This window comes from Saccoglossus kowalevskii, chromosome 17, assembly GCF_978046115.1.
Source record: "Saccoglossus kowalevskii chromosome 17, keSacKowa6.1, whole genome shotgun sequence".
NCBI lineage: Eukaryota > Metazoa > Hemichordata > Enteropneusta > Harrimaniidae > Saccoglossus > Saccoglossus kowalevskii.
In genome coordinates this window covers 29,776,243-29,788,482 of record NC_140657.1, presented here as the reverse complement: position 1 = coordinate 29,788,482, position 12,240 = coordinate 29,776,243, and the positions used below count along the sequence as shown (strand labels likewise).

The 12,240-nt window shown below is 35.0% G+C and overlaps 1 protein-coding gene across 2 annotated transcripts in view; it reads right to left on the bottom strand.

Moving 5' to 3' along the window:
• Positions 1-8,875, bottom strand: part of LOC100375263 (ATP-dependent DNA helicase DDX31-like) — a 38,904-nt gene extending 30,029 nt beyond the window's left edge. For both annotated transcript variants that reach the window (XM_002732494.4, XM_085492295.1), the window contains exons 1-4: positions 8,675-8,875; positions 7,333-7,565; positions 6,146-6,221; positions 1,779-1,893 (exon numbers count right to left, since the gene is read on the bottom strand). In XM_002732494.4, the coding sequence (XP_002732540.2) occupies positions 1,779-1,893; positions 6,146-6,221; positions 7,333-7,565; positions 8,675-8,785 (535 nt within the window). In that variant the 5' untranslated portion in view covers positions 8,786-8,875. The remainder of the gene's footprint in view (positions 1-1,778; positions 1,894-6,145; positions 6,222-7,332; positions 7,566-8,674) is intronic.
• Between the last annotated feature and the right edge of the window lie 3,365 nt (positions 8,876-12,240).

Genomic DNA, 12,240 nt, shown 5'->3' with positions numbered 1-12,240 from the left:
TGCTGATAGAGTGGGACTGTGTTCTGTTTGTATCTAGGGCCGCTCAATCCTTTCAATAATGATTATCGAGACAGTTATGAAATGGGCAATGCTGACTCCTTTGTAAATCAAATTTACTATATAGTTTGTTTATAATAATATAGTTGGAACATAAACATGTCAAAGATACAGGATCCAGAAGCTGATGCTTGATTAGGATGATTGACATCTTGTATCTGATCATCAAACGAGAACTTGTCCATATTGAGAGATATTGCTCTAGAACAGGATTAATTAAAACAAAATGGCCACCGGTTGGCCATTTTGAATCAGATCGTCAAACCAACATATCTGTATATCTATGACATGATGTATATTGATTATATAAAATTTGAACATAATTAGTCAAAGCATGTCAGAGATATACTATAGAACTGCATTCATTAAAACAAAATGGCCACCAGTCATCCATTTTAAATTCGATCTGAAAAACAAAATGACGTGCATCGGGGACCCATAATAACCAATGTATGTACCAAGTTTGAACAAAACCCATCTGTAAACATTCAGGTCCGGTTCTGGAATGCCAGAAAATCTTGATTACAATGATTTTTCGGCGCAAAAATGGACATCATTTGGCCATTTTGAACCAGATCGTCAAACCAATACATCTGTACATCTATAACATGATTTATACCGGATTCTGCGGTAAATTTGCCGTTAAACGACAGTTCGGGTTTTAAAAAAAAAAATTGGGACCAAGAAACCGCCCAGGGCATTTTTTCGGCAATTTTTTTAAGGTGTTATTTTAATCTTTTCTGATGCCTAAAAGTTTCAGCGTAGTCATTGATGCCTATTCAAGAGTACCGGGTATTGATGTTTATTGCAACTAGCGTGAATGGTTTAGCTTCATTTTGACAATGAGTTATCGCTGTAAATAGTGTTGAATTATTCTTCAAATGCTCAGTTTATCTTTTGAAAACAACTATTTTTTTCATTTAAAAACAAATCATGCCACTTTCCCATCAAAATCCAAGCCAAAAGATCTTACAACAACATCGGCAAATCTCTTCCATGCTGGGTTCAATAACATTAACATATTTAAATATGGTAATTTGAACACTTTGGCATCATCCATCGTTTTCATTGGTTAATTATCGATTTGACCTGTCAGGTCAGGTCAAAACATGGCGGATATTCATTTCTACAGCATCGAACGTTGAAAATGTGATCGGAATCATTCGCTTACGATGAAATAAGTTGAAATTTATTTGCATTTCATAACAATTCAACGAATTTATTTTTTGCACGTTATTATAATCATTACTAGGTAATAATCAACAATTGTAAAACACAGCATGGCCAGATTGCCCTACCACGATCATTCGCTACTAAACAATGCAGTTGTGTTCGTTGTTATTTGAAACTTCTTTTAGAATATACTTTCGTTACTAATAAAATGAAATGAAATAATTGTATTTGGTGCACAAGGTTCGTTAATGTGATTTTTTTGGAGAAAGATGCGCGGTCTACTTATTAATCCAGCTAGAAAAAATGTATACAATTTTAGTTTCTTTCGTTTTGGGTGGTCCAACTGCCGGTGTTGAAAATCGGCATAGGTGGATTTTTCAATGAAAATATTAGCCCCCTAAAAATATTTGATGAAATTTTTTTTTAACCCCAAATAAGGGCCCATCAGCCGTGAAACCGCCCAGGGCAATTTTTCGGATGGGCGAATTTACGACAGAATCCGGTAATATACAACACGCGGATGAACGGACGAACGGGGACTGACATACCTGTACCAGTCTGTGAACGTATCAATGCATCTTTTCCATCAAGTAAATTAGGAATAGCCTCTTTCTGTACTGTGGTCATTGTTGACAGTTTCAGTCTGTTTTCCAAATTAGAAATCTACAAGAAATAATACAGTAATGTAAACACATTCTTGTTTGTATAATCTTTTCATTGCCTTTGTTAATTTTTTCGCCTTCCACAAAATAGTCCCAGTGAAATTCTGTTCACTCACATTAAATATGGTAAAATATTATACTGTAAAGTATTTATTTAAGGTAGCGAGAAGGTTTTGTGACGTTTTTAAATAAAACATTCTCTGTCTGTTGTCTCGTTCAGAACAGTAATTTAGGTTATATATATCAAAAGACTAAGTATAGAGGTGCAAGTTCGCACAAACTGGACATACATTGTTTACAAAATTATCACGTGACATCAAAAATGGCGAACCTTGTAAAAATGACTAAGTACGCGATTGCGAGAGCACACTGGTGAAATTTAAGTTATGCATTGTCCGTAATCAAGTCCATTGAAATGCGTCTCCGATAATCAAAAGACCTATTATTCCGATTTCTATGCAGGTTTGTTTTTTTGTCCCCAAATTATTTCATACTTGGCACCTTTAACAGACTATTATTCTGTGACAAAGCATTTTCTTTAAAAACCCAGACATATTTCGCACCATCATTATCTTTTGAACGATAACTGCGAGTTTGAATGTCCTAGTCCGAACGCACTTGATTTGGCGGCGGTCCCAATGAGTCGTTCTCGATCAAATCTTCAACTCGAGAAAAACGCGAAAAACAGTTTTGGTTAATAAAACACTGTAGATTTGCTGCATTATTATAAATATACACTAAAAATGGCCAAACATATTACCCACTGATATCATAGAACTCATAAAGAGTGTCAGATAATGAATAATTTCAAGCTCGAGCGTGAAAAATGAAGAAAACTGCTGGCATTTGAGTCCGTACTCCAGGAACGTTCGGGTTTTCCATTGTTATGCAAACGAACAACGAGGGATAATCCTCTGACAAACATTACTGTCCCACTGTACACGCCGACAGTTTACAAACAAGCTAATCCTTTAAGTGTCTCAGATAAGACATCTAATAAAACGGTTTTCATGGTGAAACAAAATGGCCGATGTTTGAAAAAAAATTGCTGTGTCAGAATGCGACACTGAGTGGCAGATTTTTCTTTGCCTCGTCTGTCAACGCTTTCTTTCTTTTCTTCGCCATTGCGTTAGAAAAAAAATGTATTAGTAAAATAGAATATTGACTTGGAAAATAAAACGATTTAAAAGAAAGTTGTGCAAAGTTACAGTACTCCTTTCGCACAACCTCCCGCCCGCTTCCACTTTCCAATCACCATTTTCTCTCGCTTTTGCGACCGCTTGTTGAATTCAACCGGACAATTTCCGCTTTTTTTTCGACCGCGCAAACCCCGAAATATCACCGCCCACCTGCTCGCTTGCGCGCATTTAAAATTCGGACTAACAGAATAATTTCCGAGGTTCACATTGTCCTTTAATTGTCTTTCTGGTTTTTATAGATGTTGAGCAGCTGACAAAAGTTCAAATACTTTTTGTTTTAACTGTATATAATTATATGCACGCAATCTGACCCTTTGACCTCGATTTGGCGTGGACTGAATATTTTATTTTAAACAATATTCTGACGTGAAATACAAAATGTATTTCAACACAAGTACGACATGGTTGTCTGGGGTTTCTTTCCTGATTGTTGAGTCTTCGCAATGTGTTTTGTATAATTATTGTTGTTTTCCCCCGATGCTGAAGGACCTGAGTGAAAGAAAATATTTCTAAGCCTAAAATAAAACCTAATATTACACCTCTTTGTGTATTTGTTAATTTTACATATGTTTGTCATGACAGTATGTTTGTAAATATCTAGAAAAATCTCGTCTTTCGTTGACAATTTCGATTGTTTGTTTGGAATGTCGATCCCCATTGGTTTCTCCATACTGAGTTTAGGAAGGGCGTCGATCAACACCGTGACAATCAGCCGAGAGAAGACAAACATTGACCGTAATTCATGGAGATCATGTCCGTAATTTGTGGGCTGAAACCCCAAATAATTAAACAAGTATTATTATTTTAATATATATTTTATTTTACATCGCAAAACTAAACCATGTCCAAAACAGAGCTAGAGTTGTTCGCGGTGAAACAACCGCATTGAAGACGATGCAACTTCAACTAGCCATTTCTTACCTTAAAATAAAAAAAATAAAAATTCGAAGAGCATCGGGGAAAATATTAATAATCATCCTTATCAATCGCTTGCTTTATTTTATTCGAATCCATGAAATTCATGATTTTTTTTACATTTGTTGGCAACTTCCGCGCTAAAAAAGATTGAAAATGTGGGTGTGGTTATTTTGCAAAGTCCTGTTGATAATACGGACAAATATGGTTCTGTGACCCAGTTCGTGCTCCGATCAGGTGACTCTCAGCCAATCAATGATGTTGTAACAAAGCATATTTGATGCTAATTGAAGGGTCGTCGTACAATCCAATCACCGGCGTCGAGTCACATAGTTGTTTGTGCTGTGACAGGCTTCACAATTATTCGCTGAAAAACATATATTTTGACAAACTGATGGAATTTGACCTTAGTTCAAAAAGAAAATACTAGGCTAAGATACATTAGAGCTCACGCGAATCAGTTTTCTCTGCAAGTTGTGAAATAAAGTAAACCAGAGTAGTGTCGATGATTTTCAGCCCTGAAGGACATTGCATTGTTCATCGACTGGCCACCAAATAGTTATGGCTATAACTAAATTTGACACGTTTTTCTTTTAAGCCCAATAAATTATTCATACATGTCAAGCTCTGTTCGATTTTTTCAGGGCATGTGGCCGTTTTTAGTCGAAAATATTTTTTGTGGGAACACTTTTGCGGTACGTATACAGTATAGACCGAGCTCATTCAATGATCGTGACTTAATTTTAAAAATTAAATGTCAAATTTTACCAGACGTGGACCGATGTGGATTCGATATCGTTATTTTTGGAATTAATCACTAACATTTCCTCGTTTCTCTGCTCTGTCAAAAGGAGTTACCTAGGCTTTTTTCACGTAACTGTCTCATTAAAATAAAAATATTACATCTAGAACAAGCACCCAAAACACGTAACAAGAGGTCCCAGTTCAGTTGCTTTCACGATACAAGTGTAATACAGCTATTAGATTTGTGTCGTTCAGAATGTAATAATAGTTAATACTAGTTGTATGTTCACACTTCACTATCAAAACCACCATTTCGACCACCCATGTGCCAGTTTTCAGTGTTTGGGCGAGCGGTCAATGTTTTCAATAAGCGAGCGAGCGAAAAAAAAAAACGCGATTAAAATGCGGTCGGTTTCCGGTCGGACAAGACCGCGTGGTCGGAAATTAAGCGATAAACGGTCGATGTAAAAGCGGAAGGTTGGGCGAAATGAGTACTGTATGACCATGATTCTCCGACGAAGTCTCGACTGACAATAATGCTGACAATGGACGTTAGATAAACACGCATTGTTTGCAACTGGAAGCTTATCACCCGTTATATCAGAATCGTCAACAACAGAGTATACAGATAAAATTTTATCATTTAATTCCTTCCAAAGACAAACACTATGCAAATATCCACGAAACTGCAGTTGTAGTCTTTTCTGCTAGTGTTTTAAAACACTAATTTGAGCAACGTTATTTCGCAATTTCGATCTTTTGTAAACCTGGGGTGATGTATCAAGGTCTAAAGTAACCGTTTTATCAATTTTTGAAAAATCAAGAAAAAAGTGAAAATTTCCCTTCTCGCTACCTTAAGCTGGAATTAATTTCAGCTGAAAAAAGTTTTTGAGTATTTTGTATGGAATTTATTTTCACTGATTTTTGGCGAGTTGAATGTAAAATATAGAAAAAAGGGTATATTCGCTGGATTTTATTTTCACTGAATCATTACCTCAGCAAAAATAGCGAAAATGAGGTATTTTACAGAATTCTGTTCAAATGACTCATTATTAGTGTAAAAATTAACACATTGGAAGGAATACCTGCATATTTTGATCGGCCAGTTGGCAGACTGTTGACAAAGGGAATGACATGTATCAACTTTTGTGTTTAAGTCAATTGAAATTTTGGCCTGTGTAATTTGAACTGTCAGCTGACTGATTGATTTTAACACTGTCGGCTGCATAGAATTGACTTTGACAGTCTAAGAATTGGACAACTACAGTCGGTGAGATGCAGTTTAGCCTTGAACCAGAACTGCTATAAGTTAGCTATAAGTCTGAAGCATGTTTGATGATTGTGACTTTAAATAAAATATACACTCAAAAAAAAAGTTAATGAAAAGTGACTTACCATGTAGGCATGAAGGTTTAAATCACTAAATGACTGATATGAAAATACCGGTTCACTTTTCACTTTCACTGTCTGTCTGCAGAGAATATAGAATTTGAATTTTAAAATCCTCAATTAAATATTTCATTTTAATCCTGTATTTAGAAGCTGTGTACCCTCTAAACTGATGTGACATGCAATTGACTTACATTATACATTGATCTTAGAGAACATCACACTAAAGTTATGGAATTTGTAATTTGATAAAATGAAATTGACATTTCATAAAAAGAATAAGTTTAAAATAACAAGAAATCACGGGCCACAATATTATTGTTTAAGTTTATACATTCACATACTATTTTAGGAGACCAACCTCCTAAGCAGTTGATTTTGGGGGATACCATTTTGGGATATATTGCATACTTGATTATTAAAACAACTTATTTTGACTACAGACATAGACTATTTTAGCGTATACACTACTAATGCAGCAAAAAGAGTATTTATTTCAAATTTTGGTTTCTCTGAAAACTGCAATCAATTTGTACTTTGTGTTAGCTAAAAGCAGTATTTCTGTAAATTAAGAATTTACTGATGTATCCTTCAGTAAAAGTAAATATCACTTGCAGTTATGGGTCAGAAGAGAAGAAATGTTGAAAATATTCTAGTGAAGAAAGTTTTCAAAAAATATCTTACCAAACACACATACAGAATATAACATTTATTTATTTGCCATTGTAGAGAAAGAGGCCGATTAAAAATCGCCACTTGAAAATTAAACTTGGATTTGTAAACATGGTGATTGGACAGTGTTAACACAGACAGATTTTTGTACGGGAAAATACATTTAAATGTGCCCTGGTTGGATTGGGTTCTAATCTTTGCCCTCAACACACTCTGGTGAAAGCACAACACTTTTCACATACAATGTGGACTTAAAAACAAGGTTGTATTCACCTACCGGTATGTGCATACATTGAGAATCTTGAATTCACACCCTTTTCTATTCAAAGATAATACCCCTGGCAAAAATTACAGGGATTTCTACACATTATAAACGCTAAGTTAAACACCTAAATGTACAAATTGTGCCAGAATTTTAATTAACCCCTCCCCCCCCCCCTTTGGCCCAGTAAAAGAGTCTGCACATGATAAAGGCCCATCCAGTAAGATTTATATTAAATAAATAGCTTACATATTCTTACCTCTCAACTTGTGGGACATCTGGATTATGTGTAAATAATGATGAAATAGTCTGTTTTGGTCGCTTCGTGGACGACACAGGAGATTCCAGTTGTGTTTTGGATTTTTTGAGTTTCACTTTTGCGGTTTTCTCTATGTCGAATTGTTCTACTTGGTCACTGCTTTGCTCAAGTTGACGAGTACGTGACAATCTTTTATCAATTCGTCTTTTCAGTTGCCTTTCTTTTAACCTAGCCTTTGAAGGAAAAATTATGCATGAATTTATTATATTCAACTTTAATAACCTGAAAATATTCATAGAAATAAGCATTGAAAATTCACAGTCCCAGTTCTGTATTAAATACAATGTCCATCACTAGTAGTGATCCACAATTATGGGGATTATTTGCGGCTATAGAAAATATTTGGTTCACATGTTGAATGTAAGCCACATGGACATTTTAATTCTGAAATGATGTCCTGAATGTAGTTTAAGCACTGGACTAACTTGTATCTTGTTGCTGCAAGTGTGTATGCAGTGAACTGCCTTGTAAAGAATCAAAGTTGTATATACCTTTTTACATGCATATTTCACTAAATGTCGTTGACGTTGGTAAAAAAACCCTGGGCTTATAATCAGGAATGCCCTCAACTCATTAAATCACTAAAAATAGAGGGGTGGGCTTATACTCGGGAGGGGCTTATGATCGGGGAAGTACAGAAGAAAATGGACATAAATTTGTCAAATTTGATTGAATCACGAAATAACAGATCTTACAGTAATATCTGCGATTCTAGTACTTGTGTGCAAACTTTAATCTGAATCAGACAATGTATTAGTCAGGAATCAACACAGACACAAATGAAAACATTTCTGTACACGTTTAAATATCATAATTTAGAATTTAGGTCTAAAATGACCACCAGTCGGCCAAATTATCAAAAAAATGTATGTGCATATGTACCAGGTATATAAACAAGCTTGGTCACAACATTTCTGAGAAATGGCTCAGAACGCATGGACGGACCCATAAATCGTAATTTGTTCGAAACGGGGACTAATTAAAACGATCGAGGGTCACCAGATGAGGGCGTCCTACTGAACCGATCGTGATCATTACGAAATACAAACATGTGTTCGTGCGTCTGTTTCCCTTTCAGTGTTTATCAATACACTTAGTAAACACATGGAGGTATAAACAGAGGGTCCTTCTGTTTATGCCTCCATGGTAAACACAACATCACATGCATGTAGTACCACAATTGACGCAGATGACAGGCATTCATGAACGTTTCTATGTAGCGTGTTTTTAACCTTTAGAAAATGACGAAAAGTTAAATTTGAAAATTAAATTTTCGACTCACCCTTCCGCCGAGTTTTTTCTTCTCATTCTTAACTCCTAAATCAGTCGCTATGGAATTTGGATCTGCCCTTTTGGTATTCACCAAATTCAGCATAAGTCCATCAACTTCCATCGTAGCTGTCGTATAAAGAAGCTTACCGGAAAACGATCGACCATGCACGCCAACAGCTGATGTTTATCAAAGACAATTAGTTTCCTATTCAGATTGGTTCAAGCCTCGTTTTCAGAAAGCAAGGATTCACGGTGACAGTGTGTACCATAGCCTGTTCATTTCATTTTTTTTTAAATACTATGTTTTCCCTGATTTCCGGCTAATACGGATTCCCTGCTTTACAATGCCAACATGGAATTATTGTCCGATTTGTTTCACGGAGTTATTCAAGAGGGGAAGAGGTATTGTGAGAAAGTAAGTAATTCTTTATTGCTATCGTATCCCATTTGAGATCTTGACATAAAATACAATAAAGTCAAAAACATGTAATAATAAAAAAAAAAAATGAAAATAAAAGGAAATACTAAAAATACTGTAAATGAATGAAATAAATACATATCTCACAATAAGAGATAAATGAATAATTGTAATATAATGTAAATAAATGTGAATCTGTGTTTTGTGGGGTTTTTTTTTTTTTTTTTTTTTTTGAGGCAGATGGTACTGAAATTATTGTTTGATTTTTTTGCTCCCTGAGCATAAAGCAAGTATAAATGTGTTTTGAAACGTCTTTAATTATGTGATCGTTTTAATTATTTAATATGTTTATTAATGTCTCTCTCTACATACATTTTATGTTTAGTAAAAAGGCTGGTTCTTTCTTTATCATATAGCTGGCACGTGAAAGGGAAATGTTTCTCATCTTCAATTTCTCCAAGATCACAGACAGGGCATATTCTATCAGAGATGGAGATGTTTTTGTATCTACCTGATTCAATCTGTAAACGGTGGGCATTTATTCTAAGTTTAGTCATTGCAGCACGATATAGTGGATTTTTAATTATTTGGAGGTATTTCTCAAAAGAATAATCAGTTTTTATTTCTCTGTATGTTCTCAATTTGTTTTTGTGATGCACGCCCTTATCATCATCAAACATGCATTCTTTACTTTTTTTCTGGAATTGCATTTTAAGTTTTTCTGTAATGTCTTCAATAGTAGCATTGCTGTATTTAATTTGCACATCTTTCCAGATATTACTTAAATTTAGGTTTTCCAAAATCTTTTTCACACCAGATACCCAGTTTTTAGTACCAGAATCATGCATCTTAATACCAAGCTTGTATGCTTTACATACTAATGTATTTTCAGGCATTTCCTGAACCCTCATCCAATATTTTAACAATTGTTTTGTACCCTGTATTGTAAGAGGGTACCTCCCTAATTCAATTAAACATGGCAAGTTTGAGGCTCTGCTGCTCACCTTTAATAACAACTTGCAGAATTTGGTATGGAGTTTTTCCATGGGTGTTGTCAAATTCCAAAGCTGTTTTGTGTGGGCAATAATATCACTAGACCATATTTCAGTGCAGTATAAGAGAATTGGTCTAACTACTGCATCAAACATCTTCAAATGAATTCTGAGTGGTGTACAAGTTGCCGAAAATAATAGCTGATTCATTTTGAAGCAGGCCTTAAGAGCTTTGTTTTTTAGGTCTACCTGGGCTTTTTCTAATTTCTCTGTTGTATTTAAATTTATGCCAAGGTAAGTGTATGATGTCACTCTTTCCAGTACATCCTGGTTTATAAAAAAATTATATTTGTCTAGGCGTCTACCTGCTTTGTTAAATATGATTGTTTTAGATTTTGTAATGTTGATCTCCAACTTCCATTTGTGGCAGTATAATTGCAGGGAATTAATCGCATTCTGAAAACCTGTATTGGTTTCTGAAAGGAGAAGCAAGTCATCTGCATAGAGTAGACATGGAAGTTGGTTATTTAATAAAGTTGGTGGGTCATTGTGTGATGCATTTATATGGCTTTTAATATCATTTAAGTATATATTAAAAGGCAGCGGACTTAGACCATCGCTCTGTCTGATGCCTTTCTCAATTGGGAAAGTATTGGTCAAGCCGTTTTTAACCTTCACACATCCAATAGAGTTTGTATAGAGTTTGTTTGTAGTTGGGTTCGGTCGGACACATTCCAACTTCATTAGATACGATTTCTCAATCAACGGAAAAACTTGAGCTTGCAAACTCACGAATCACTTATTCAACGTAAACATCATTTATTGCTGATCGAAACACTTCAAACGAATTTACCATTGTAAACTTCTGGTAGTTACAGAGACTTGTAGAATGTCATAAAACATAAACGTTGACAGTTGAGCACGGACCAACAAGAACAGAACTGCCGTTAAATTTTAAAAAAGGAGGTCAACCAATCAGTGACTGCGTACTAAACTAATCATGGAATTTCAGAGATTGATTTCTATACAAACTGGAGCGAAATAAATATGTATAACATCTATAAACACATAACTCGGAATTACTCATTAAATTGGAACAAATAATCAATAAATATATAGAAATTATCAACATCGAAACACACCTTATTATATCTGTGGCTTATTATGGTTTCAACGATAGGTATACCCATTCCAAATCATCGATCACCAACAGTTAAAAGGCAGTGGTCGTCGCGCTGCGCATGTGTGACATTAGTGTTGATAAACATTGATTTTCCCACAATCCAATGCGCTCTTTTAATGGTAAACAGAAGTTATGAGGTTTGACCTGGGCGCGACTTACACTAATTACCGCCGGTGACTCCTTCGATACCTTCCAATCACCTAAAAATACCTAATTAAAGCTTGGTAACGTCTTAGTTTGTACTCGTTGATCTGCGCAACAGTCAAAGTCGCCACATTTGTTTATTTTATTATTATTATCTTTTATTTCAGGACAAGCCCATATAAAAAGTAAGAAAAAAAATATTAACAAATTACACAGTAATTTTATATGTTTACATTACACCCATATACCTGGCACATGCGTAGCGCAACGACCACCGCCTTTTAACTGTTGGTGATCGATGAAAAACTTGACTTGGGCTACCGGAACTAGTTTTTGAAATATGAACCTAATAAGGAACAATTTCTGTTCAGTATAATGACAAATTTTCAATTCAAAATGCCCGCCAGAATCGGGCGTTTAATGGACGAACCATGAGATCATTATTCCCAAAAACGCAATTTATAATTGATTTTATTCAAGTTATACCCTCATTTAAAATAGAACTATTGCCATGGTTCATCTTGCTGTAGATGTTCTTATCACTAATCTTGATTAAAATCTGATGTATGACACCAGTATATTTATTTGTCATATTTTATGATTATATTTTTGTTTATCTCCGTCTATTTTCTTCAAGAAAAAATGGGCCTATACCCTACAACGGATTTTAAACAGATTGTTATTTTTTCCTTCAAATCGAGCTTGACTACGAAGAGACACATTTGCTTTCATTATCACATCAGAGTACTCATTTACAAGAAAACCACGAAAAACAAAACAGGATTAACGGGTCATGTCTCGATGACTAAACCCGGCCATGAACAATCCCAACAGTATAC